Source organism: Mixophyes fleayi, chromosome 6 (genome assembly GCF_038048845.1).
Source record: "Mixophyes fleayi isolate aMixFle1 chromosome 6, aMixFle1.hap1, whole genome shotgun sequence".
Taxonomy (NCBI): domain Eukaryota; kingdom Metazoa; phylum Chordata; class Amphibia; order Anura; family Limnodynastidae; genus Mixophyes; species Mixophyes fleayi.
Genome location: NC_134407.1, coordinates 77,864,910 through 77,889,736, shown reverse-complemented (window position 1 = coordinate 77,889,736; position 24,827 = coordinate 77,864,910). Strand labels below are relative to the sequence as shown.

Sequence of the window (24,827 nt, the reverse complement as noted above, 5' to 3'; positions counted from 1 at the left end):
AATAGATAGATTGACATCCATACAGTCACCTGCCAAAAATGAAATGGATAACAATATTCTAAAATATAAGCTTTTGTGTTCGGTGCACAGGCTCTGATATTGTTTGGCAGAAAAGTAATTATGAATATTGACTTTAATGATAATTTACAAAAAAAGGATATATAGTTAAAAGTTTTAGTGACCACAGTTGTACAGATCTGATCGCAAATCCTTGTAATTTGGCCAAAAGGGACACTTTGTGATCCATTTGTTTGGCCTGACAATTATGTTAACCGCTTTCAGGGCTATTATTGCATGTTACTGGCCACTGACTGTCTGTCATTGTCTCTAATGAGCCACTACAGGACAGACTATGCAATGTCTGTAATGTGTTCCTATGTCTTCTGTTGGGTCAGCCAATATTCATAACTGATGAGCCATAGGGCTTTAGAATTGCCTGATATTCTGTCTGATCAGTACCCACTTGCGTGACGGATTCTCCTGTCAGTCTGTCACTGTCCTGTAGTGGCTCATTATACCAAATATGCAAAGTCTGCAGTCCTGCTCTGCTGTCCTACTTACAGGCCTACACCATAATGAGATGAGGACTCTGAGCAGGCAGCTACATGTGTCCCTTTAGAAAATGTCAGTTCATTCAGGTGCACTGTAATCTCTTTATTCTACGGCAGTTGTGTCTTATAACATTTGTTATTAAAATGGCTACTTTATTCTATGTTTAAGGTAGCAATTTAATCCTTAAGCTTACTTTGCCAGTAGCATTATGTGGAGGGAGATCCTGCATGTATTGTTGCTCCATGATGGCTTTCAGCTGAATGGTCATTAAAATGGTTCTTTTCTGTCTTAAGAACCACTTAGACAAATCACTCTATTCTTCCAAAGATGCCAGTGCAAATTAAAATGTACCTGTTTTCATACAGTAGAAGCGGCCATTTTGTGGGATGATCCAAAATGCAGGTGAATGCTGCCTATCCATTCATGAGGATTTAGTGACCTCTTGGAGGCCTTTCCAGTAAACATTAAGCCCACTGTGTATAACAGGTGCACTTCAATATCTGGGTGACGGGTTCACATTAAGTATTGGTTTTAGTTGTTGTTTGAGATTTTTATACCAAAAAGTATGTGATTTCAGTAGTGTGTATTGCTAATGCTGCTCTCAGAGCCGCTGAATTCCCCCCACCCCGTCAGAGCTTGGGATTGGAAGAAAGCACCGCTCCATCATACTGCTGCTCTTATTCTGATCTCTGTTCTGTTCAGAGCTGAGACTCTGGGGGAGATTCAATTCAATGTTATGTGTCTCTGGACCATCCACTTATTTTTCCTTGCATCCCATAGAGGTGCGCAGAAAAATGAGTCGAGATTCCTACTGTAATGGCTAGCAATGTGCTCAGCAGGGCATTGCAGTGACGTCCATGTGGACATTGCCAGCAATTGAATTCCCTTCCCCTCTGAATACAAGGCACTGGACAGGCACCCCAGGGATCACTGTGCCCTTCAGTGTTTCTCCAGACCTGGCTACACTAAGATTGTATCTGCTCTTCAGCCTGGCTCACACATGTTATAGGGAGTTTAAGGCAGCTGGAAATATTGGTGTGAGAAGAGTGTTACTTCTACTTCCATGCCATGTAAAGCCTTCCGCAGTGGCAGCATCACATCTACCATAGCTGGCAAATGGAAACTCTGTACAAGGATACTGGAAGGAACGGGTGGGGAAAGCTTCTTTCTTCATTTTTTAGGCAGGAAGTCTTCCAGCGCTGCTTCTACCCTAGAAAGGCTTGCTGACCAAAAAAATACGACATCTTGTATGTTTGTTCCCTTTCAAACTTGCATAAAACCCTAATTTGAAACTTGTTTTTACTTGAAGTCTTTTTCAAACCACATATAGAACTATAGTTTTTCAGAATATTCTTGGGGTAATACGTGGGATTTTAAAAGTTGATGGTGGAGCCCTTGCTGTTTTGCTGCCATTGTTCTGTCCTTTTCTAAATATGCAAATTTTGTTTTTTATTTTTCTTTTTAGGTGTAACGTTTGCAGCAAAAGGCTACTTTGATGCTCTGGTAAAAATGGGAGAATTGGCCAGTGAAAGCCAAGGCTCTAAAGAACTTGGTAAGTGAGGCAGCTGACTGCTATAGACAGAGCCACAGAAACCAACTAGTAGGTGACCCCTAGATCACCGAGAATGAATTAAGGTTCCACAGGACTCTTGCCAGTGTGACCTCAGCTGGCATTGGCCAATAACCTAAAGTGTTTTTTTGTCCTTGTGTGTTTTGTCTCGAGGATGCTAATAATATTATATAGGCTGAGCTATCAAGGTGGCTACACCCACTTATGCAAATCTACAGACAAATCAGGTTACTTCTGTATGAGAACATACTGCTGTTACACACAAACCTATAAAAGTCAACAAAAGCCCTTCTTGGGTAGTGTGTAGACTTCCTTTAAACTTGATATATCTGTGCTCTTGTACTGCATATGTAAATGCCTTCCTAAAGCTAAACTGGCAAATGCATTATATAAGAGCTACTCATAACATAACCAAATATATATATAAAACTTGCAATACCATGAAAGAACTTGATGTGTTTGCACCCTTGATTTTGAATCAGAGTTGGAAGAGGAACGAAGGGGCCCTAGGAATAACTGCTTTATGGGGCAGCCCCTGAGTCTCTGGCTTGGGGTAGTGCAGCTTGAACAATCCCTGGTATTTTCCCTCTAATAGATCCATGTATATTTGTGATTATTGGAAGTTAATCCACTCTCTCTGGAGCCTAATTAGTGTGTTGTGCCTTATTACTCAAATTTTCTCTTGATAAGTTTGTATACAGTCTACAGAGCTCTTTAATCCTAACTCAAGTCTGACATTATTTTGGAAATGTGCTGTTTTGTCCTGTGGTCTGTTGCCCAGATAAGCTTGTGTGCCTAATGAGGTAGAGATGAGTGAGCACGGTGCTCGTGTGTGTTTCTTTGAATGCAGCAGCCTTCGCAAGGGTGTATAATACCCGACAATGTGCTTTGTTCTTTCTATGTTTTCCTGTGGTCTGCATCCTCTGGAAACAGAAGTATATTACATATGACACATTAACTGTGAGCATTATGTGCCTCATCGTTCAGTACATCTGAGCTGTCTGACATTTGCCCTAAAAATATGGAATTAATTCTGATGTGGCGACCCTGAAAATTAACTGTACTTTTTCCTTTCTTACTACCATTGATGCCTCTGCTGAATCGGAAACTGGTCATCTGGCTATTTTTACTTCTCAAACAGGAGTAGTTCCTTATTGTGTATTGTGTTCTCCTTCTCTGTCCCAGCCTGGTTACTGTGTAATGTTGAATGATTCTCCTTCCCAGTGCTCATTCTTTCCTCTCTCTCCCACAGAATGGCGTGAACTGTCCTTCATCTGTTCCACTGTATTCTTTCCCCCATACTACAGAAATATTGTGTGACATACGTTCTTGCAGTCACTCTTCTCTCTCTGTGCAGATTTACATGTTCAATGCTGTACATCCTTGAACCATATAGAATTCTGTAACATTTGTGAAGGGGGTGACAATTGTGCTCTAAGCCTATGTGCTGCTGACTCAAATCTATATTTTACACCATTGTGAATCAAATCCTCCTCTCCCCCCCCCCCCCCCCCCCCTCCCCACCTAACCTCCACTATTTAATCGTATGCTCCCACCTATGTACATGGCCTTGCATTTGTTTAATCCACCAATATATACACGCTTTGCCAGGACATGGTTTTCAGTCCAACCAAAATTTATAGGTTTCACTTATTTGGGAGCTAAAAGGAAGCATTTGGATTCTATGGCCTGAGCACAGTTCATGTCACACCAGATTTTTTTTTAATTTTATTTATTACCTTTTACTTAACTTATAAATTATGGAACCCCTGCAATTAATTGAGTCTGCAACCAACTAAATAACCAACACTACCATATATTGTCACCAATGAGGATGAGTTATCAAAAGTTTTACACTTTACAATGCTATACAACAGATCCATAGACTTTGTTTGTTTTTTTTTGTTGTGTTTTTTTTTGTGTGCAAAGAAAAAGGCTTGTTGTACATGACAACAAATCATGTTTTAACTGTAATTTTGCTAGCTCAGTTTAGAAAAAATTGGATAAACAAAGTTTGTTTTATTTAGATTTGCATTTGGTATGAACATCGCCAGGGGAGGGCTGGCGAATTTTAGCCCAGGGGGCAAGATTCGACTTTCAAAGGAAAAAATATGGAGGTGACTCAGCCACAAGGTAGCCCACTGTGGGACCGGCCAGGCCCGGCGCTCCCATTAGGCAAGGTTAGGCACTTGCCTAGGGCGCCAGGCTCTGGAGGGCGCCACAGATTAAAAATTCCTTTAAAACTGTGCGGCGACCGCTGACCATACCTTTCACGGCCGCCGCACAGCTTCAGATACATCCACAGGGAGGGGGGAGGGACTATTGCTCACCACCGCCACCTCTCTACTCCGTCTGCTCCCCTCCACTCACTGACTGACTGTCGGGCGTGACATCATCATCACGGCCCGACAGTGTCAGTGAGTGGAGGGGAGCAGACGGAGCAGAGAGGAGGCAAGTTAAGGTAAGAAAAGACGCACATTTTAAAAATCGGCGCCCCCACCCTGCACACTTACACACTATTTTGTAAGTGTGCAGGGTGGGGGCGCCGATTTTGAAAATGTGCGGTGGGGGGGGGGGGGGGGGCGCCGATTTTGAAAATGTGCCTAGGGCGCCACGGGCCCTAGCACCGGCCCTGGGTCCGGCCTGCCCCCCTGCACCCCTGCCCATGAACCTCGCATCACTACTTTGTACTGCTGGAGCGCCCTGCTCCTTTCACTATTTAAATCTGACTGTGGCTTCATTCCTCTCCTCACATGGCACTGCCCCTGTCCCAATCAGCCTTCTCCTCAGTAACCTTATCCATAGTTGCCTACTCTCCCAGGATGTCCAGGATACCCAATTTATAGGAGTTCTCTGGGACAGAAATGTTGACCTCTGCATCTGCCCTCTTCTCTTGTGAAGTGGGTGAGGGCGTGGCCTAATGGAGCGATCTCCTGGTGTGGAGATCCTACAAGTTGGCAAGTATAATCTTATCACACAAGAGGGCAGGTCACTGCCTCCCATAAGATCAACATTAGTCTCTTGAAATCTGTGCTGCTGTGGGCACTCTGGTCTAATTGTTAAAATATTGTTTTAGCTTTGCCCACTGATAACACCCTGGATGAGTATGGCTTAAAAATGGAATACAATACTGTGTTCAGGCCCCAAGCACCACAATCGATGTAAATATATGGTTGCTATAGGCCAGTGATGGGCAACAAGCAGCACTCTGAGCATTCACTCGCTGTCCCCAGCTCCTTCCTGCTGTATTGTCAGATTTTATTTTAATAAATTTTTTTAATTTAATTTTATTATATTTTGTAACACTAGTTTAAAATGCCTGCTGCTATATTACAGTTAGGTAGCTTGATTAAATGTATTTTTTTTTTAGAACCTACTACTGAGATTAAGGGTAAAAGTGCGGCCCTTTTGAAGGATAGAGGACCGCCAAGTGTATCAGATTGCCTATCACTGCTAGAGGCAATACCACACTTCAATATAGACTGTAAACAGCATAGATGCTATTTATGGTCTGTGCACTGGAGATAGTTATGCCCAGTTGGACTTATACCCTAAAGCTGGTCTATTACTGCTGTAATTTTAGGTAATAAAATCATGAATATGATTGGCTGTTCTGCTGCTATATACAAAGGATATTTGTACCTCTCTGGAAAGTAGAAAGTGTGTGGCTACTGTACAGAGACATTAAACAGTCTGATTGTAGCAATCACATTATTATGCATTAAAGATGCACATATTTCTGTTGCATTTTTATCATTGGATCATATGATTACAAATGTTGCTTTTTTTTTTGGGTTTTTTCTTTTTTTTTTTTTTTAATCTGCTTGAATGCAATCCTTGTTAGATTGTATGTAACTATGTGAGGAACATCTTTGATCATTTGGTTCAGGTTTTACAAATGATCAAGATTATAATGTTTGGTACCATCTTAAAAGGGCAATCCTAGCACCATCACAACCGAGTTATGTATGTATGTATGTATGTATGTATGTATGCATGCATGTGTATATATGTGTGTGTGTGTGTGTGTATGTATATGTATGTATATGTATATATATGTGTGTGTGTATGTGTATATATATATATATGTATATATATATATATGTGTGTGTGTGTGTGTGTATGTATATATATATGAATATATATGTATATATGTATATATATATATATATATATATGCTCGTCCTAAACCTCTTGTCAATACACTCATTGACAGTGCCTTTGTAAACATCTGTGTATCTTTTGAGCTTTCCACAAATTGACCTGTGAGTTATCAGCAATTTGTTGTACAATTTATTACCTACATTTTTATGCCACTTTTAACCTTGAATTTGCAGCTACTGTTTGCTTTTAATCCCGTTTAAATGTTATCTGCTCTGATCACCACCCAGAACTATTCATTTACTTAGACTGGTCATTGCCACCGATAAGAAGTCATTGTTGTTAATCACTCACAAGGTAACCATATAATGGGTGTGATAAATAAGCTCTGAGGTTCTAGAACGTTCTCCTAAATTTTGATTGGTTGCTGACATTGGTATTGCAGTGTAGTTATTATGAATTTGCATATGACCTTTCTAGATGCAATTCGGAAAAACTGGTTTAAAGCCTAGTATAAGTGTCCCTGACGATGGACATGTCTCTTGTTCTTGTTGCTTCCCTTTATTTATCTTTAGCTTCACCAGTTCTAATGTAATATGTAGCAAGTAAAGAATTTGACTCCCACACAACAATTTAATGATAATGTGAAACACGACCATGAACATTACACACTACATTACAGTCATTCCTTCTGGAGAAAACCCCCTTTTTCTTGTGTATGTAAAGCACATGTTTGCTTTCAGCGAATGGAGGTCCATATGTCCATTCCTCTTAAATCTCAATTTGATTTGCTTTAGATTTGAACTATTCTAGCTTCTAGAAATGCTCTTGCTTCACTAGCAACAGTAATGCTGCTGCAGTGTTATGTAACATTGTTTTCTCATTCTATACACATACCCATCGAACAATACAATATTCTGGATTCTGCCACAAGTATTTAGAAAACAAGCACGTGACTTTGGCAGGAGGTTAAAGGTTTGGCTATAGCATCGATATCAACCTGGATTGCACTATAGCACACAAGGAAAGTGTTTTATTTTTGTATGATTTGTTCATCAGACAAGAATAACTTTTTATATACAGCTATATATTTATTTTTTATGCATGTCCTGATATAACCTTTGCAATCCATTATACCTGCAGAGCTAAACATTCTCCATTATAATGAAGTCTAGTCATTACTGACTCCCTCTGAAAATCCGGTGTGTTTTATGCATTTTTGTTGATAATGAGGCTTCAGTGTTCAAACTAAGCCATCTGAGGTAGAACTACTTTTTTATTTTTTTTACATTGTGAACTTACTACAGTTTTGTAGCAATATGTTCCTTGCACTACTATGATAAAAAATAATTAAAGTATTCTCTCCCCATCACATCTTTACACTGTAAAGTCTAATGGAAACACGTACAAGTCAAAAAGCTAAATCAGCCAGTCCACACTGCAGTTCTGTACAGGAAGTCTTCAAGCCTGTCAGTCACGGTCTTCAGCTACTATTAGAAGGGAATGCTTTTCTAGCAGAAGTGGAGAGTTGTATTCCAGCATCAGCCGCTGCCTTCTAACATGAAAATCTGCAGCAGGAGAGTGTGTGTATGCAGGGCTGCCAGGAGGAATTCAGGGCCCTGGTACAATAACTTCATGGGGTCCACCTTATAGTTGAGCATAACAAAAGTGTGTGTGGGTGTATTCATACAATTGGGGGCATGGCTGTGCATCATTGGCGTGGCTAGCATGTGAAAGCGCTATCCCACCCTCCTACAGAAAAAACCTCTGCATTGTTGTGTACACCATTGGCACAAGGGTGCAGTGCCCGCTCGGCGGAGCGTGACGTATGTCCCAACAGTCCTGACTTTCAGGACATCTAGCACCATAGTGTAGTATATAAAGAATGCAGTGTGTACATAAAGAGTGCACAGTCTAGGCTTGCCCCTTACATTGGGCAGAACAGTCACCAAAAATTGGAATTGTCCCACTAGCATCACAACATTTCACAGACTCTCCTGCTGTCTCCTACCTGTTGTCACTTGTCTGGATCCTGGAATGTTGGGGGCCCTATTTGGGGAAAAAAATGGGTACATTTAGAAAATTCCAACCAGCCCTGGTGTTAAATAGCACCCACGAGTAATAATTAGGCCTTCCTCCAGCCCCAACATTAAAATAGTATTCCTATTTAATAAATATACCTATTTCCTGCAACCATCACTGCCATTAAATAATTCATAGTCACATTTAATAGAGACCTCATTCTCCCCAAACTCACCCCCCGCATTCTGTAGCCCCCAAACTACCCCATCTTAAATTAATAGTTCCCACTATTAAATTGCCCCACCATTACCCCACAAACAAAATAGCACCCATTAATTAGCCACCACCTACCTCACACACTACATTTCCACAAGCCCCCTGTGCCATCACACACACATTACTGTGCCCCCTCATCACCACGCTGTGCTTCCTTATGATCACATTGCGCTTTTCATGCTGCTTTTCCCCCCTTCACCTTGCCCCCCTTCATCACTCTGTGCCATGCTGCCCCCCCCCCTCCCCCTCTCCTTCATCACTCGGTGCCTTTCCCTCCCCCCTCGCCTTCATCACTCGGTGCCCCCACCCCTTTCCTTCATCACTCTGTGCCTTTCTCTTGCCCCTCCCCCCACCTTCATCACTCTGTGCCTTTGTTTTCCTCCCCTTACCTCCGTTCCTTTATTTACCTTTGTATTGGCTTCTTTCATCTCTTCTCTTCTGTCTTCTGTGTGGGTCCTCTATGCGCCACTCCTCACAGAAGGTTTGGCGAGCAGAGAGGAAGTAAGAGGGACGCCAGCGCCGCGATCACGTGAGTATTTGTTTGTGGGGGTTTTTTTTTAACCTGCCACCTGCAAAAATAATAATAAAAAAAAGACAAAATAAAAAACATTTTAAGATAAATAGAAGGAAAAAAAAGGACGGCATGTCCAGGCTGGGGTAATTAGCACCTCCCCCCCCCCCCCCATCCCTCACGGCTGTCCCGTGTGTACGTACATAAGTGAATGGAATTTCATAGTTTTAGAATAAAGGCACTGTGAGAGGTGGCAATATGACATCCCACTGTATAACAGCCAACTTTGTGTGTATTAATATATGCTATGTTTTAGTGTGTACGTAAGTGTGATCTCTCTGTTTCGCATTTCAATTTATACAAACTGACCCTGCTGCGCCTCTCCAGCAAGAAGACCTTGTCATGTTGTATATAGATCCAGTATAGGAAGCACTTGGGGATTTGTGGCGTTTACGTTTCAAAAGTCCATTTTATTTAAAAAATTCCAACATTGCAGTAAGAGTGTATCTATTGTTATCCTTAGCGAAAGTTACACGATAACTGACATGTTGGAATTTTTTAAATACTTACTCAGCAGTAAATCCTTGAGTAACTCCAGACTTTTATTAATAAACACCCTTTGAAATCTCCCAAAGGTGGTAACAAACACAAATCCAGTGTGTGTCGTTTATTGAGTGCACAGCGATAATGTGGTTGGTCCTTGAACACTAGGGGGCATAATCAATTAAGCGCAAAATGCCTCTGCAACAGACCCAAAGGTACTTCGTGTTACCGAAACATTGCAGATTTTACCTCTGCCCCTATTGGGTTGCGAAGGAAAATCCGCGATGTAGCGGTACCGTATTAATAAAAAATGCCCTATCTACCAGAGTCAGTCTAGGGCACCCCACCTGAGCAATCTAATCTAAGGTGGATGTCGACTTCTACTCAGGGCCGTAGCTAGAATTTTTAGTGCCTGGGGCAAGAAGTAAGAATTATGCCCCCCCCCCCCCCAACCTTCAACTGTAACCCAATTAACCTAAAATATTCATGTCCCTGCACCCCTTCAACTCGACACCCTTGGTGGTTGCCCCTCTCGCACAGCCCTAGTTATGCTTCTTCTAGTAAATGCGTCTATCCTACACTTGTAACATACCTGTGTGAATCACAGTCTGTTCTCCTTCACCGGATGCTTTTATGGTCTTTGAAATATGCAAAGCTCCAAAGTGTTTTTCTGAGTCACAAGGTTCCAATGTATTATGCACTAATTGGAAACATGAAAATGACCACTGTCCTGAGCAAATAAGTTCTATTTCTCAACAAGTCTGATTGTAACCCTAACACATATAAGACTCTGTTCACACATGAAAAAATGACAAATAATGTGTAACTGTCTTGGCAAATTTATTTATTTTAAATGAGCACATTAAGGGAAGAGTTTGCATTGCATTATCCCTATCAGACTGAATGTTAAGAAGGGTTAAGTACACATTTATATAGTAATGGCAAGCAATCACCCACTAGCTACACACTTTAGAGAACTAGCCTTAAATGAGTGTAAAACTGGGATGTTTTAAGAGCTGTATGGTGTGGCCCTCTAACTGTCAAAAAAAGCAGCACATTACCATTAATCTTAGTAACATGTCATAACAATACATTTAATCAGAGACTCCAATCTGTAATTGCACATCAGCAGACATATTTTTGGTAATAAACAAGTGATATAAGATGCATTAAACAAATCTGACAAGTCTATGTGACTTCTGGGTGACCTGAATGTTTCATAAGTTTAAAATTTAGGTGTAAGGCCATACTTGCCAACTCTCCCGGAATGTCCAGGAGACTCCCGAAATTCGGGTCAGTCTCACGGACTCCCGGGAGAGCTGGCGATTCTCCCGCATCTGGCCCATCTGCCCACTTCAATAAAATTAGACCTGGAATGTACGGGTGGAGGGGGCGGGGCTTCGCAATCGAATCATTTTGGTCCCGCCTCCCGATGACGTAATGCCTGTTTTGGGTATTTTTACAGTGTAAAAAGACCCCACATAAGCATTACATCACTGGGCAAAGCCCCGCCCCCTCCGCCATTACACCCCTCCTGCCCACCAGAATCTCCCGGACCCAGCCAACATAAGGTTGGGAAGTATGTGTAAGGCTGAAATAGGCACAGGGAAATTTTGCAGAGATTACCACATACTTGCCTACTCTCCCGGAATTCCCGGGAGGCTCCCGAATTTTGGGGAGTCTAGGCAAAGCTCCCACATTTGCAGAAATTCACGGTATTGAATGGAGGGGACGGGGCTTAATCGTGTCCTTAAGCTTCGCCCCCTCCATTCAATGCCGTGAATTTTGGCTTTTTATAGCGGGGGTGGGGCTACGGTGACGCAACAATGTCACCACGCCCTCCTCCTACCCCATGTCACATGTCATCTTAAAGGTTACCAGCAGGCAATCAACCTATGTCAGTTTTTAGTGCCCCGTGATAGACAATGTGTTCACATGGGTAAGTGGAACCAAAGATGGACAACAATTTTGCAGCATACTGGTGCATAATGGATTCTGCCTAAGTATTTCTTACCTTCCTTTCATGGAGTAAGTGGGAATCGTGCTGGACCCTCCCCCAGAGTACAGGACGCTGCCCCCATCCCCGCCACTGCCTTATGATCGGGTCACGTGATGTGGAAGGCGGCTGTTCTGGGCAAAGATGAATGTCAAGTTTGGTCTTATTCAATAATTAAGCTTTATGGGGGCATAAAAGAGAGAATAAGAGATTGTGCCAACGGGGCATAAAGCCACCTGTTGTCCATTACTGGTTTAAACAATTTTTTTTAACTACCCCGTTGAACCCAACATTATGCATGTCTGTAAGGTTTGCGCAAATGCACCCATTTGTCTACAAGCACATAACAGGGTGGATACATATTTTGCTTTCATCAGTCAGAACAAACTTTAGACTGAGTTTGATTCCCGACCATGGCCTTATCTGTGTGGAGTTTGTATGCTCTCACCGTGATTGCGTGGGTTTCCTCCAGGTGCTCCGGTTTCCTCCCACACCACAAAAACACTGGTAGGTTAATTGGGTGCTATTAAATTGCCCTTTGTGTGTGTGTGTGTGTGTGTGTGTGTGTGTGTGTGTGTGTGTGTGTGTGTGTGTGTGTGTGTGTGTGTGTGTGTGTGTGTGTGTGTGTGTGTGTGTGTGTTAGGGGATTTAGATTGCAAGCTCCAATGGGGCAGGGACTGATGTGAGTGAGTTCTCTGTACAGCACTGTGGAATTAGTGGTGCTATATAAATAAATAGATGATGATGATGCCTACTACCAGATATGTAGACACACAGATCTATGTACCTCTCCTATAAATGGTCAGATGGCCAACAGCATACACTATGGGGATGCATCTGTTCACACCAGAAGTGGAACTAGTGAGCTGTGGGCCCTGGTGCAGGGAAGCTGGGGAGGAGGGAACCAATGCCCACAGCTCGCTAGTTCTGACCCTCTGCTTCTGCCATGCAGCGAGCTCCTTGGGCCCCGATGTGCTGCACCAATGGTAGTTCCACCACTGCTGCACACTCAAATTACCATTACTGTGTTAAATTAATTTATTTTTTATAGTTGTGACTAGCCATGTTCCCTGGATTTGTCTTGCATTCTGAAGTGCTAAACCAGCCTCCCTCCCGTAAAAATACCCTTGTGACGCCATGCAAGAGACCTCTGCCATAATACTGAGTGGGAGAAGCGCTTCACCAATAAAGGACCGGTTTCCCAGTGTGTGTGTGCCATTTTAATAAAGCCCAATACATGTAAATATTTCTCGTTTTTATAATACATCAGAGATCATAACGCATCATACCTATAAAACGCCTGCAGGGGTGGGCAGGACACTCCTCCCAACAGCTGGAACAGTCCCCAAGAATTGGGACTGTCCTGCATAAGTTGGGAGGAAAGATAAACGTTGAGGTTGAAAGCCTCCATTGTACGGTACATAACCGAATTTAAAAAAACATTTCTGCACTAAACCAGATACAACCAGGTAACCTAGCCTGCAGCAGCGAATGGCAATTACCACATGAAAAAGGATTTTTCATTCTGTGTAGATAGAACACAGCAGCCATTTTGCATAAATTCTCATGAAATTTCAGAATCCTTACACATAGACGGCAGTATCATTTTGTTTTATATAGTTGAGGTAAATAAAACTTATACTACTTGCCAGAGTATGTTAAATGACACAATGTGTGTGATCTATATATTTCTAACCAGACTTTTCTCTTTTGACTTAGTTATTTTTCATTTGAGTCTTCTGAACTAATATATATTCTTATTTTATTTTCTATATTTGTGTCCATCTGAACATTCAGCATTAGACTGAAGGGCCTGTCTAGGCCAGTCTGTTAATGCAGGTATTCTTTAGCATAATGTAGCACCCAGAGTATCTATTATTAAGTGCAACTGAGATCAAGGGCAATTTGGTTTGCCATAAAGGTGTCCCGAACAGGCACATAGGACCTTATGCACATTTTGATTCACCAGATCTTTGTGCAGGAGTAGGAGGACCTTTGTACATAATGAGAGAGCTACCCTAACTGTGCTGTATTTCTAAAGTGATGTCTTCCTATAAAAGCTTAGAAATGCCAAGCCATTGTATATGTCCCAGACACCAAAACCACTGCAATTGCTTTGCTTGGATATTGCTTTGAAAAGTAAGGCAAGTATATATTTTTCTCATTTTCAACGAGTGTTGTCCCACTGGTATTCAATGACGGCTCCCACTGCGATCACTGAAGTGTACCAGTCATCTACACAGTGGGGGCAGCCATTTTGTGTGCTGTACAAATATTCAGCCTATCCATTCACTCATACTTCAGTGATGTCACTAGTTCTTAATGAATTGATAAGCAGCAGTCTCCTAAACACTGAAGGCAGCCATTTTGTAGAGTGAACCAATGTGTAGGCAATGAGTGCACTTATGCACACTCCCAAATTCAATAAGTAACGGATCTGAAGATACGTGCGCTGATGAATACGGGTGTAGGTCTGCTCTGCTCTACTACACAGGACACTGCAGGATACGTCCAATGCCTATGTGGAATATACATTCACCAATTGCAAAAAATAAGCACAGAAAAAATAAATCCATTAATGTCACCTGGTAATATAAGCATTCATAACAAAACCAGTATGTGTGTGTGTACACACACACACACACACACACACACACACACACACACACACACACACACACACACACACACACACACACACACACACACACACACACACACACACACACACACACACACACACACACACACACACACACACACACACACTATTTCCCCATGAAATACATTTATTAGGATGTCTACTGAACAGAAATACATTTTTACAGTTGCTCCTGATTGCAAACACATGTTATAGCATCACTACTAATTGGGACTAGCCCTGTAGCTGAAACAAGAGAAACGTCAGAAAAACAAGTACCGTATGTACTCGTGTATAAGCCAAATTTTTCAGCACACTTTTTACGCTGAAAAAGTTCCCCCTCGGCTTATACTCGAGTCAATAAGTTTTCCCAGTTTTCTGTGGTGCTCGGCTTATATTCGAGTCTGCTTATACTCGAGTATATACAGTACCTTTTGAGATGCCCAAAACTTGAATCGGAATGTGGCTGCATGCGCTTGAGTTTGGCACATCCTCACTGTACATTGATTACAGTTCCCTCCCAGAAATCGTAGGCTGTAGTAAGTGTCCTTTTGCGTATGAAGGTGAATGAACGTTGCTGCGGTTAGTTTTGTATGGTCTGGTTCTGGGCATGCATATAATGCACACAAAAACAGCATTTATGTTCCTTGATGTATCGGACACATTGTTTTTTTTTATTTCTGGGCAGATGAGGCATGTTTTACTTTTTAAAACAATTTGCAGCCAAGAAACAATGTCCAGGTAGGCTCTTACCTGCTACACCTTATTTAGCAGTCAGTGCTGCTTTATTAAAAGATTGGTACCTGTGGGAGGTAATAATTTCCCCCTATAACCTAGAGCCATCCATCTGGACTCCAGAGAACAGCCTGTACCTCCCCCCAGGGAAATAAATTACCAAGATACAGTTCAATGCAATTAGTGTTGGTTCTGTCACACCGCTCTCCCCTTCCCTGTCTTTTCATACTCTGGCATTAAATTAACTCTCTGCTCTGCACATCCAAACAAGATTAATGCATATTAAAATCTGCTTTTTAACAGCCCCTAACAATGTCTAGAGAACTGAGGTGAACTGCTCCGGCAACCGTATCTGATGGGATTAATCTGAAGCCAACGACCTAATTTCTGCATAGAATAATTTGATTTTCTGGTGACATGATGGGCCAGTTCCAGTTTTTAAGAAAGGGGGGGGGGGCAATAACGCCTTGTCTTATTGAAGCATCAGTCTGCCACATACATTTTGCTACACAATAATTAATATAAACTTGGTTCTGTGGATAAAGAACAACTTGGTATATATTGGCTTATACTTGGACTTGGTAATATACATAAGTGTGTGTATACCACAGCAATTTACTAGCGGGCTATTTAAAAATATAAATATAAAGGCCATTTCCACAACCTTTAACATACTGTAAATTAAATCTAAAGCTATACTTTACATTTTCAGTTTGTTTTTGTACAAATGGTCCAAGAGGCATATCTACTGACAATTTTCTGACCATAATTTAGTTTAATTTCTGTTTCACATGTAGATGGCAGTTTGTATGCAATTTTGTATTTATTGCTGGCAGTTACAAGAAAGCTGTATGTTTAGTAAAATAAAAAAAGCTTTCAAAATATGGGTGAACCAGACATTATATTTTACTACAACAGTGAAGAGAGCGCAGCCAATCAGCAGATTACATTCCTGAGTAGATGAACATATCTAGCATATGAGTGTATTATCTATCATGTTAAAACTTTAACAAAACTGTCACGTGTAGTCCATTTTTTTTCCATAAGAATTGCTACCAATTTTACCACAATGTTTTCAGTGTACACCTTCACTTGCTTTTTCATGGTCTGTTTAAGACCACACTTTGGGGGCAATTCATTTGCCGGTTGATGTAACCTGTGGACATCGCAGCCTCTTTTCACATTAGAAGCACACTCTACATTTGAACAAGCTCCGCAACCGAACTCTTGTGGTGGAAGACAAAACTAAAAAACAGTAGTCTAACCTCTGGACCCATGATTAAAGTCACTGTGTGTAGGGGAACTCCCTCTTTGGTTCTTACTAACAAATGGAACCATGGGTTCAATGTCTCTTATTTTACTTCTGTCCAAAGAGTGGGAGGTGAGTTCTCTGGTGTGGAAACTCCCCTGAAACCGAACTGGGAGGAGTGGAGAGTTTTTAGCTATATTACAGCAAAATCTTCCACTCTTCATGCAAATAGTGCTGCCCAAGCTTGGTGGTCTCAAGCTGACTGGACAATGTTCACTTATTATATTCACCTTCTGCCCATTCTAATAGACATGCCTATGTCACTAAACATGCCATCAAAGGTATGTGATTGTTTAGAGGGATATCCACTTGGATATTCTCCACCATTGCTCTGCCACCTCAGTTTAATATTGAGGCGTCGGTCACTGCCCCGAACCTTCTATCAGCTCCGATAAAGCTGCCAGATCCACGGTTATGTGCACGTCTCCAGACTTTTAGAATCTTGTGGCTTCACAACATTGGATTGTTTCCAGCAACCATTCAGTCAGTGCCACTTTTCCCCATATGGTGAGATCTCTAGGCAGGTGTGCAGCAGAGGTGTCATGCGAGGGACCTCTCCCATATTACTGAGTGAGAGGGGGCTGTGTGTGCCCTTCAAATATATTTTTAGCTTCTCTCTCTCTCTCTCATTTGTGTGTGTGTGTGTGTGTATATGTATATGTGTATATATATATATATATATATATATATATATATATATATATATATATATATATATATATATATATATATTACACATATATACGTACATCATAACATTTCATATCTATAATACCTGCCATTCTGGCCTGTCTCAGTTACCCTGGACATACTACTGTGTTGCTGTGTGGCATGGTAAACGCATGACACACAATGTTGTGCGTAGGGTCCTTGATCACATTGCACGCCCTTGTTCTATTGGCATGCTGGGAAAGCTGATCATTGGTCCCTTTTCCAGACGACTGTAGGGATGCAGTATTAATGCATTCACCATGAATAAACACACTGTATGTCAAACGCGCTCCACAAAGAAAAGATACATGTGAAGTTGGCTATTAAAAATGTCACTCGTTAAAGCACTTAACTTTTATTTTGAAGACTGTACATCTCTGACTATTTTACGGCTAGCATTGCACTGCCCTTTTGTGATACGGCTGTAAATTCAATGGCTCTACCACTGATTGTTGTACTTTTCAGCTACACATTTATTTGGATGACTTTCATATGAGACTCCTGAATCTGTTCCCAGTTGCACCTATGAAACGTGTTTCCTGTTGAGCAGGTGTGACTTGCAAGAGATTAGTACCTGTTCATCAGCAGAGGATTTGGCCACTACCTAATGCATATTTAATTTACAGCATGATGCCCTGCCAGGGTCTTGTTAATATGATGCTCTAAATAACGCTAGTCCCTGTAGAATTGCTGAATTGAAAGGAATTTTAGTCCCATGAGAGACTGCGCAACGTGTTGCGTGTGTTTGCAGCATGCTAGGCTACAGGTTTTACTTGTAAGCTGTGTAATACAATGCACCTAAGGTGCAGTGCTCTCTCAGTATAGTTATTGATTTTTGTTCATATTCTATACTGGATTTTTTTTATTATGTTCATTGACTCAGGGCAGTAGTAGCTTTCTATTTAATATCAGTAGCATTGTAGCCTTTTTTTGCAGTTAAGTTTTTATGTAATGATGAAATGGGGCAGGGGTTGATATGTCTTCTAGGTGGAATTTTGCTTTATTTACCGTGTTTTTTTTGTTGTTGTTTTTTTTACCGAATGTGAACATCCCCCTCATCTATACTATTGATTAAGCTTTTATTTTTTTATCTGAAATACAAGTAACCCTCCACAAATAGCTTTGGTATAAGACTACACTGCATGCAACTGCTGATCAACATTGAATGTGTCTTGGCAAACCTGCAACAGTCAACTCCTATGGGTCCGGCTGAATGTGTTATATGGTATTCGTGGGTCAAAGAAGAGTGCACTATACGGTGTCTCTGAATATGGGGAGACCTGTAGCTTGTACTATGGGGCTAAGCTATTACATCTTAATCATGACACATTGACCTGCTTGCACCCTTCATTGGTAGCCCATCGGATCAAAGAATTTCCCTTGTGTTATTTACCCACCATGAGACATATTATTACAGCTTGTGTTGTATATAGGTGAGGCTGAGAATGTAAAAGTAGCTTTTAAAGGACTCTCACCTTCAGAAGTATTCTTTATTTCTCAATTGGCCATACCGCAAAATTACTCTTATAAAATGGATTGCTCGCTCTCTCTTTGGCCCTTTTTTTTCTTTCAGTTTATATAGAAAACATCTCTCTCATTTCCACTTCCTTCGGATATGGCACAAAGTCATCACTTAGATGCTGTTTGCAATGCTTTGAGCACAGCAGAGCCATTTATTGCAAAATAATAGTCCTCTAAAGGTGGGCAGCACATTTGAAACCTTTTCACATTCCCTCATGAGAAACTGGATGTTCCATTAGAAAAGTTGTTTGTTTCAAATACATTATATTATTTTGATTCCAATGTGTTCTCTTGATAACTAGTTCATTCCAGAGTTCATATCATGACTTCTTTCCACATCAGTTGATGGTATTCTGACCAGATAGGTTAATATAAAATACTGGGCGAATTACAGTTGAAATGGACTGAACATTAGAAAACACCCTGCAGGTGACTGTGGGCAAACTCAATTTTTGCAGTGAACAGCCGAGTTCTGTTCTATGTAATCCTGGATGTATGTCATCAGTGAATACCAGCACACGATTCTATTTGGAGGTGCAGTCTAACTAAATGACTATGCATATTTTACATAAGATAATGGCATTTATGTAGGAGTGTAAATTGCTGAGTATGGTTATTGAAGTAGGGGTGCTGTGCAAGCTGCTATTTTGATTTTTGGACTAGCTCTGAGCTGGTGGGATTGTGTCTAGTCCCACACTTCTAATGGGACTCATTTTATGCCGTTGTGTTGCCTTTTGGAGAAACTCATTTCTAGGTGCAAATTTCCCGTTTTCAAATAACTTACTGTTGCCATTTTAACTTTCGTTTACATGAAATTGTATTTGGTCTCCACAGTTCTGTCTGATCCTTTGCTCTAATTTGGTCTCATTTGTCCAATAGACAAACTCCTAGAAGGAATTTGACTTCTTTAGGTGTGATTTGGGAAAAGACATTTGGGGCTGGATTTACTAAGCTGCGGGTTTGAAAAATTGGGGATGTTGCCTATAGCAACCAATCAGATTCTAGCTTTCATTTATTTAGTACCTTCTGCAAAATGACAGCTAGAATCTGAGTGGTTGCTATAGGCAACATTCCCACTTTTCCAAATCCGCAGCTTAGTAAATCTAGCCCTTGTATTTTCTTTCTACGTTCCACCAAAAACAGCCAGTTCATTGACTTGGCGACAGATGGTGTTAGTGGAAACGGTCATACCGTTTCTGAAGCGCAGCTTGAATCTGTTTAGCAGTTGATGTGTTCTCCACCATTTGACTAGTCCTGCACTGCAATCTTCAATTTTTTTTGTTTCCAGAGAGGATGGCTACAGTGCCATAGGCCTTATAATTATGTTTGTGTACTGTGGAAACAGGAACATTAAGGTCTCTGGAGATTGATTTGTAGCCTTGAGATTGTCCATGATTGGCTACAATCTGCTGTCTGGCCTCCTGAGACCATTCTCTTGCTTTCTTTTGTCCATGCACATTGCAGTACACAGTGACAGAAAACCGGAGAATGTGCCCTTTTTCCCTACTAAAACTCATTTACTTTAAATTTCAACAATTTTCTGGAACAAATGGTGCATTACAAAAGACTGCAAGGGTGCCAATATTATTGGCCACAACTGTAATAAAACCAAGCACACAAGTGCCTCATGTAATAAACGGTCCCTATGTTCCCTCACTCATGATTAAGTAAAGCCATAAATGAGGTTGAAACAAGCAGTATTTAAGCAGAGAGATTACAAATTCATACCTAATTCTGTAAATTTCTCTCCAGCTGGGATAGCAAACTAAAATATATTTCAGTCCTTGGTATTGGGTTCTTTTAGGCTGGAGACTATTTATGGTTGGTTGATAATCGCTGTATATGTCGACCAAATCACCTGGCTTCAACACTGGTACAATAAGGGTAGCACATTCTGAGAATGTAACCGCTTCTACTACCAGGGTCCTGAAGCCTTTAGGTCTTTCCACCATGGCTTGGGGTACAGAGCTCTGCTTCAAATAACAGTGATATCTGAATCTACAAAAAAAACTTGATAGTTCCTATTTAAAATACCCAGATCCTCTTCAAATGAGACTTCATTTAGATGTGATATTCCTTCTAAAGTTAGATTTTCGTGAAACTAACTTTTGCACTTCTCTCTTCTCTCCTGTCTAAGAGGCGGATTTATTAGAGGGCGTAAAAAGTCCTATTGCTGTCGCTTGTGTTTTCACCGGCTGTGGGTTTTTTTTTTCCTTGCTCTTCACCGTAAAGCGTTACCACAGTCAATAACACTATCACCTGCGTTATTATTTGCCGTCCATGGCTTTTTCACGTATGTTGAATGAGAAGTCCATTTCACAAGTATCACCAACTCATGACAAAAAGCGTTTAAAAAAAATAATAATTATTTAATGAACAAAGCAGGCTTAAAATTAGAAATAGACATTAGCAAACCTAAACAATAGACAAAATATTTAATTGTATCTTTATTTTTTATTACAAGTGGAACTGAAAGCCCAAATTCGAGCTTTCATTTCCACTGTGCATGTGCATATCTATGGAGACTGGTCCAGTAAAGTGTAATGTTATCCCTTAGCGTTTCAATCCAGTTTAATATTGTGGCGGTAACCAGCCTTATTGCTAGTGGTAAGGGACTATTTATGAATCCAGTCCTTGGATTTGAGCCTTTCTACCAATACCAGTGTCTGTTTCCTTTGCATCTGGAAAACGACATTGACTTATAGCCCAAGCAGTATTACTGTATCACCTTCTATTTGTTTTTAATGTTAACTTGCACTCATAGAGAAGAAGAGCACCCATAAATCATAAAGGCTCATATGTCCATTGATTCATATGTCACACAAGCTCAAAATTTACATCCCCCCTCTAGTGTGATCTCTACTACAACAGGGGCCAGGGTACAGCAAAACTGAGATGATCTCCTTTCACCTGTCCACCCCTACACATTTATTTATGGATCTTTTCTCTTCTCTTTGGTTTAATTGTACACCAATACAATTTTATTGAACTGATTAAAACACTTTTTATCTTAGTGCTGGATAATCCATTAAAAATGGTCCTGATCAATTGTATTTACTCTAGGTGACACTGCTCCAGTCTACTGAATGGGATATGTGGCGATAGAATGTAGACTTATCTAGCATCTCCATATATTCCCTGGCATTAGTAGGCGGGTGCTTTTGCTTGTGACCGTAAAGGATGAGACATTTTAGTGTGTCTGTTGGGGATGATAACAGCCACACTGGTGAGAAAATGGTGAACTCTAATGTGGCATTCACTGTTGAAACTTTCACTACTTTCTTGAGTCGCCAATGCATCCAAGTACATACATTGTATGGCTTAGGTTGGCCATGCACAGTAATATGATTAAACATAAGCCTCTAACGACCTTCTGCATTTCTCTACTGAGGATATCAACTGTTAGTCAAAATAACTACCCAGTTTGTTTGCCAAAGCAAGCCCTGCACCCAGCTGGCATAACGGTGGGGTGACCTCCGTGGCGCTCGAGAATTCTCCAGTCATTGGTGTCTGAGATGTACCAAATCCAGAATTTGGTTAAAAATAAGAAAATTAGTGTGGATTCAGATTGGCATTGGATTGTTGCAGCTCTAATTTTAAATAAGTTATTCATTGAATGGAAGGTTCAGTTTGGAATTTCGCAGTATATTACAGGTGTTTAGAACTTTCTAATTTCCCATTGTTCTTGGTGCATTGTCATAAGGATATCTCTGTCGACTGCTTAAAAATGAGACTTTCATTTCTTCCCCTCCTGTATAATAGGAACATTAGCTGGGCTTCAGTTTAGTATTCAGCAAGATCTTTAGCACAAGAAAGAGAGCACAGTGGTTATGTGTTCGATTCCCGACCAGGCCTAACTCTGTGTGGTGTTTATACGTTCTTCCTGTTTGCATATGTTTCTTCCTGGTGCTTAGTTTTCCCCGAATTTCCAGACATACTAGACTATTGATTGGCTGCTGACTATAATGGACCATAGTATGCGTGTGTGTGTACTTATGTTAAAGAATTTAGATTGTAAGCTCCAATGGGGCAGGAACTGATGTGAATGATAAATATTTCTGTAAAGTGCTGAGTATTATGGTGGTGCTATATAAATAAATCTCAGCCCGAGGACTAAGTTGTTATTGTTGGTCCTCGCTAGTTTTAAGGCTAAAATATGAACAGGTGGTCATCTTCATTTTAGCTTAAATGTTGTTTTTTTCATCCATCGTTTAATACATGGCTATGTTGAGCTGTAGGTGAACTTGTGTGCACCCCAGGGACCTCCAGTGACAGGTGTGCTGGTACCGTGTTCCACAAGGAATAGCACGGAGGGAATTATAGTTTCTGACGCTCACCTTGGTCTTTTGTTCCCTTTTTATCGCATTGCCTGTTCAGAAGAGGCAGCATGTAGGTATCTGAAGCTCCCTGCTCCTCATCTGCATGCTTTGAAATGTAGCATCTTGCTTAGAAAAACTTCAGTACACTTCTCATTATACCTGAATACCACATCAGAAAAATATATATATATATGTGTGTGTATATATATCCTCCTTTCAGTCCAGAATTAACCAAGGCCTGACCACTCATCCCTTCCATTCCCTTTTCGGTTTATTTACTCTACTAGACTCCTCATTCCTCTTACCTGCATGAACACTGTAGACTTACATGGGCTGGCCTCTAACCTGCTTTTCTCTTTCCATGTTTTGCCTTTTCCTCGTCACTGCTTCTGGAAACAGGGGATGTTCTCTTCCAGATGGCGGAGGTACACCGGCAGATTCAGAATCAGTTGGAGGAAATGGTAAGTGACCCAATTTCTCAATGTATCCCATGATGCACTGTAATTTTGGCTAACTTTGAGTTGAGTTCAGAGACAACTTTTTTTTTTTCAAAGCAGTTAGGGCTACTCTTATCAACAGGGGAGGTGAGAACTTGAGCCAGGCAGAACACTAGGGGCATCACAGGAATTACTTTCCCCTCATGACCTGGCCCACGAAATCTAGACTGCATGTCCTCCTGTGGTCATTTTAGGAGTAAGAGATACTGTGAGAATAATTCCTCTTCTTCCCATCTTTCTCCTCTACTTCTGCTGCTCTGTCACTCATCGACATGCTACACGTAAAGTGAGTGCAACTGGAAGTACAAATAGTGTGTATCTCCCCACGTATGAGGAGTGCAGGAGTTGGAGGTACTGGGGAGGGGGGATGTTAGCTAGTAACAAACTTTTATACCCAAATAATAATGGCTTACCGGTATTCTATGTAAATACATACCTCCCTCTGCTGTGGATGTGACTCCGTGGTTTATAGGTGAGGTCACTGTAATATGAGTTTGTAACATAAAGGAATAAATATAGTCTGCACATCATCAGGCAGAAAGAGGAGCCCTTTCCACATAACACTACATTTTCAAAACCCCAAGGGCCTGATTCATTAAGGATCTTAACTTGAGAAACTTCTTATTTCAGTCTCCTGGACAAAACCATGTTACAATGCAAGGGGTGTAGCACACAAATATCAACTTTAAATTTCAGTGTACAAATAAGCTATCAAGTATTTGTGTGCTACATGGAAAAACAGTTAGTATTTAACTTATGTGCAAAACAGAATGCTAATTTGCACCCCTTGCATTGTAACATGGAGACTGAAATAAGAAGTTTCTCAAGTTAAGATCCTTAATGAATCAGGCCCCAAGTAATGATGTGTCTAGATCTCTTGCATTAAAAGAGTAAGTAAATGGCATTTGCTTTTATCCTCTTCTCAGAGAGCAGTGGCAAAGGGCAGCCAAACTACCACAGTGCTGCTAAATCTCTCTCCTCACTGGCATTTTGCAGGAAAGTGAGGAGACTGCTTAAAACAGAGAAATAGCGAAAAAACTTATGTAACAAATACACTGGATTCTAGGTAATTTTCTATAACCTATAATGCAGCAGTCGTGTAAATGGAAACTATTTTTCTGATTTGAATTAATAAAGAATCAAAATGGTCAAATGAAATGCATTATCCCTTAATGAAAATATTTACTTATTGTACAGTCACTACAATTATCCAGTGATCTCTGTAGCTTCTCCAGCAGGTTTGGGTTGCCCACGAGTAGATCTTTGCAGGTGAAATCCTGTGTTTGGGGGCCCTCTGTTAGCCCTGTCAGTATTATTTTACATACTCTGTGCCATCCCTTATTTTCCACCTGCCTATCTGTCTCCCCTCATCCGTATGCGCATCCATCTGTTCTTCACATCCATCAGTCACACTTTACTTTATCCTTCCGGGCAGACCTGTCACTGAGTCTTATTCCTGTCCTACCCGCCTGCAGCTGAGAACCTGGCACACACACTGACCCTTTTCAGTGCTGGAGTTCTGT

General features: G+C 41.0%; 1 protein-coding gene across 9 annotated transcripts in view; it reads left to right on the top strand.

The window, feature by feature from the left end:
- The window catches only part of BAIAP2 (BAR/IMD domain containing adaptor protein 2), a 131,428-nt gene that overhangs the window by 57,166 nt on the left and 49,435 nt on the right, over positions 1 to 24,827 (top strand). For 8 of the 9 annotated variants that reach the window (XM_075216904.1, XM_075216906.1, XM_075216911.1 and 5 more), the window contains exons 3-4: positions 2,018 to 2,104; positions 23,207 to 23,268. In XM_075216904.1, coding sequence (XP_075073005.1) covers positions 2,018 to 2,104; positions 23,207 to 23,268 — 149 coding nt within the window. The remainder of the gene's footprint in view (positions 1 to 2,017; positions 2,105 to 23,206; positions 23,269 to 24,827) is intronic. The other variant, XM_075216905.1, reaches the window with a different exon arrangement.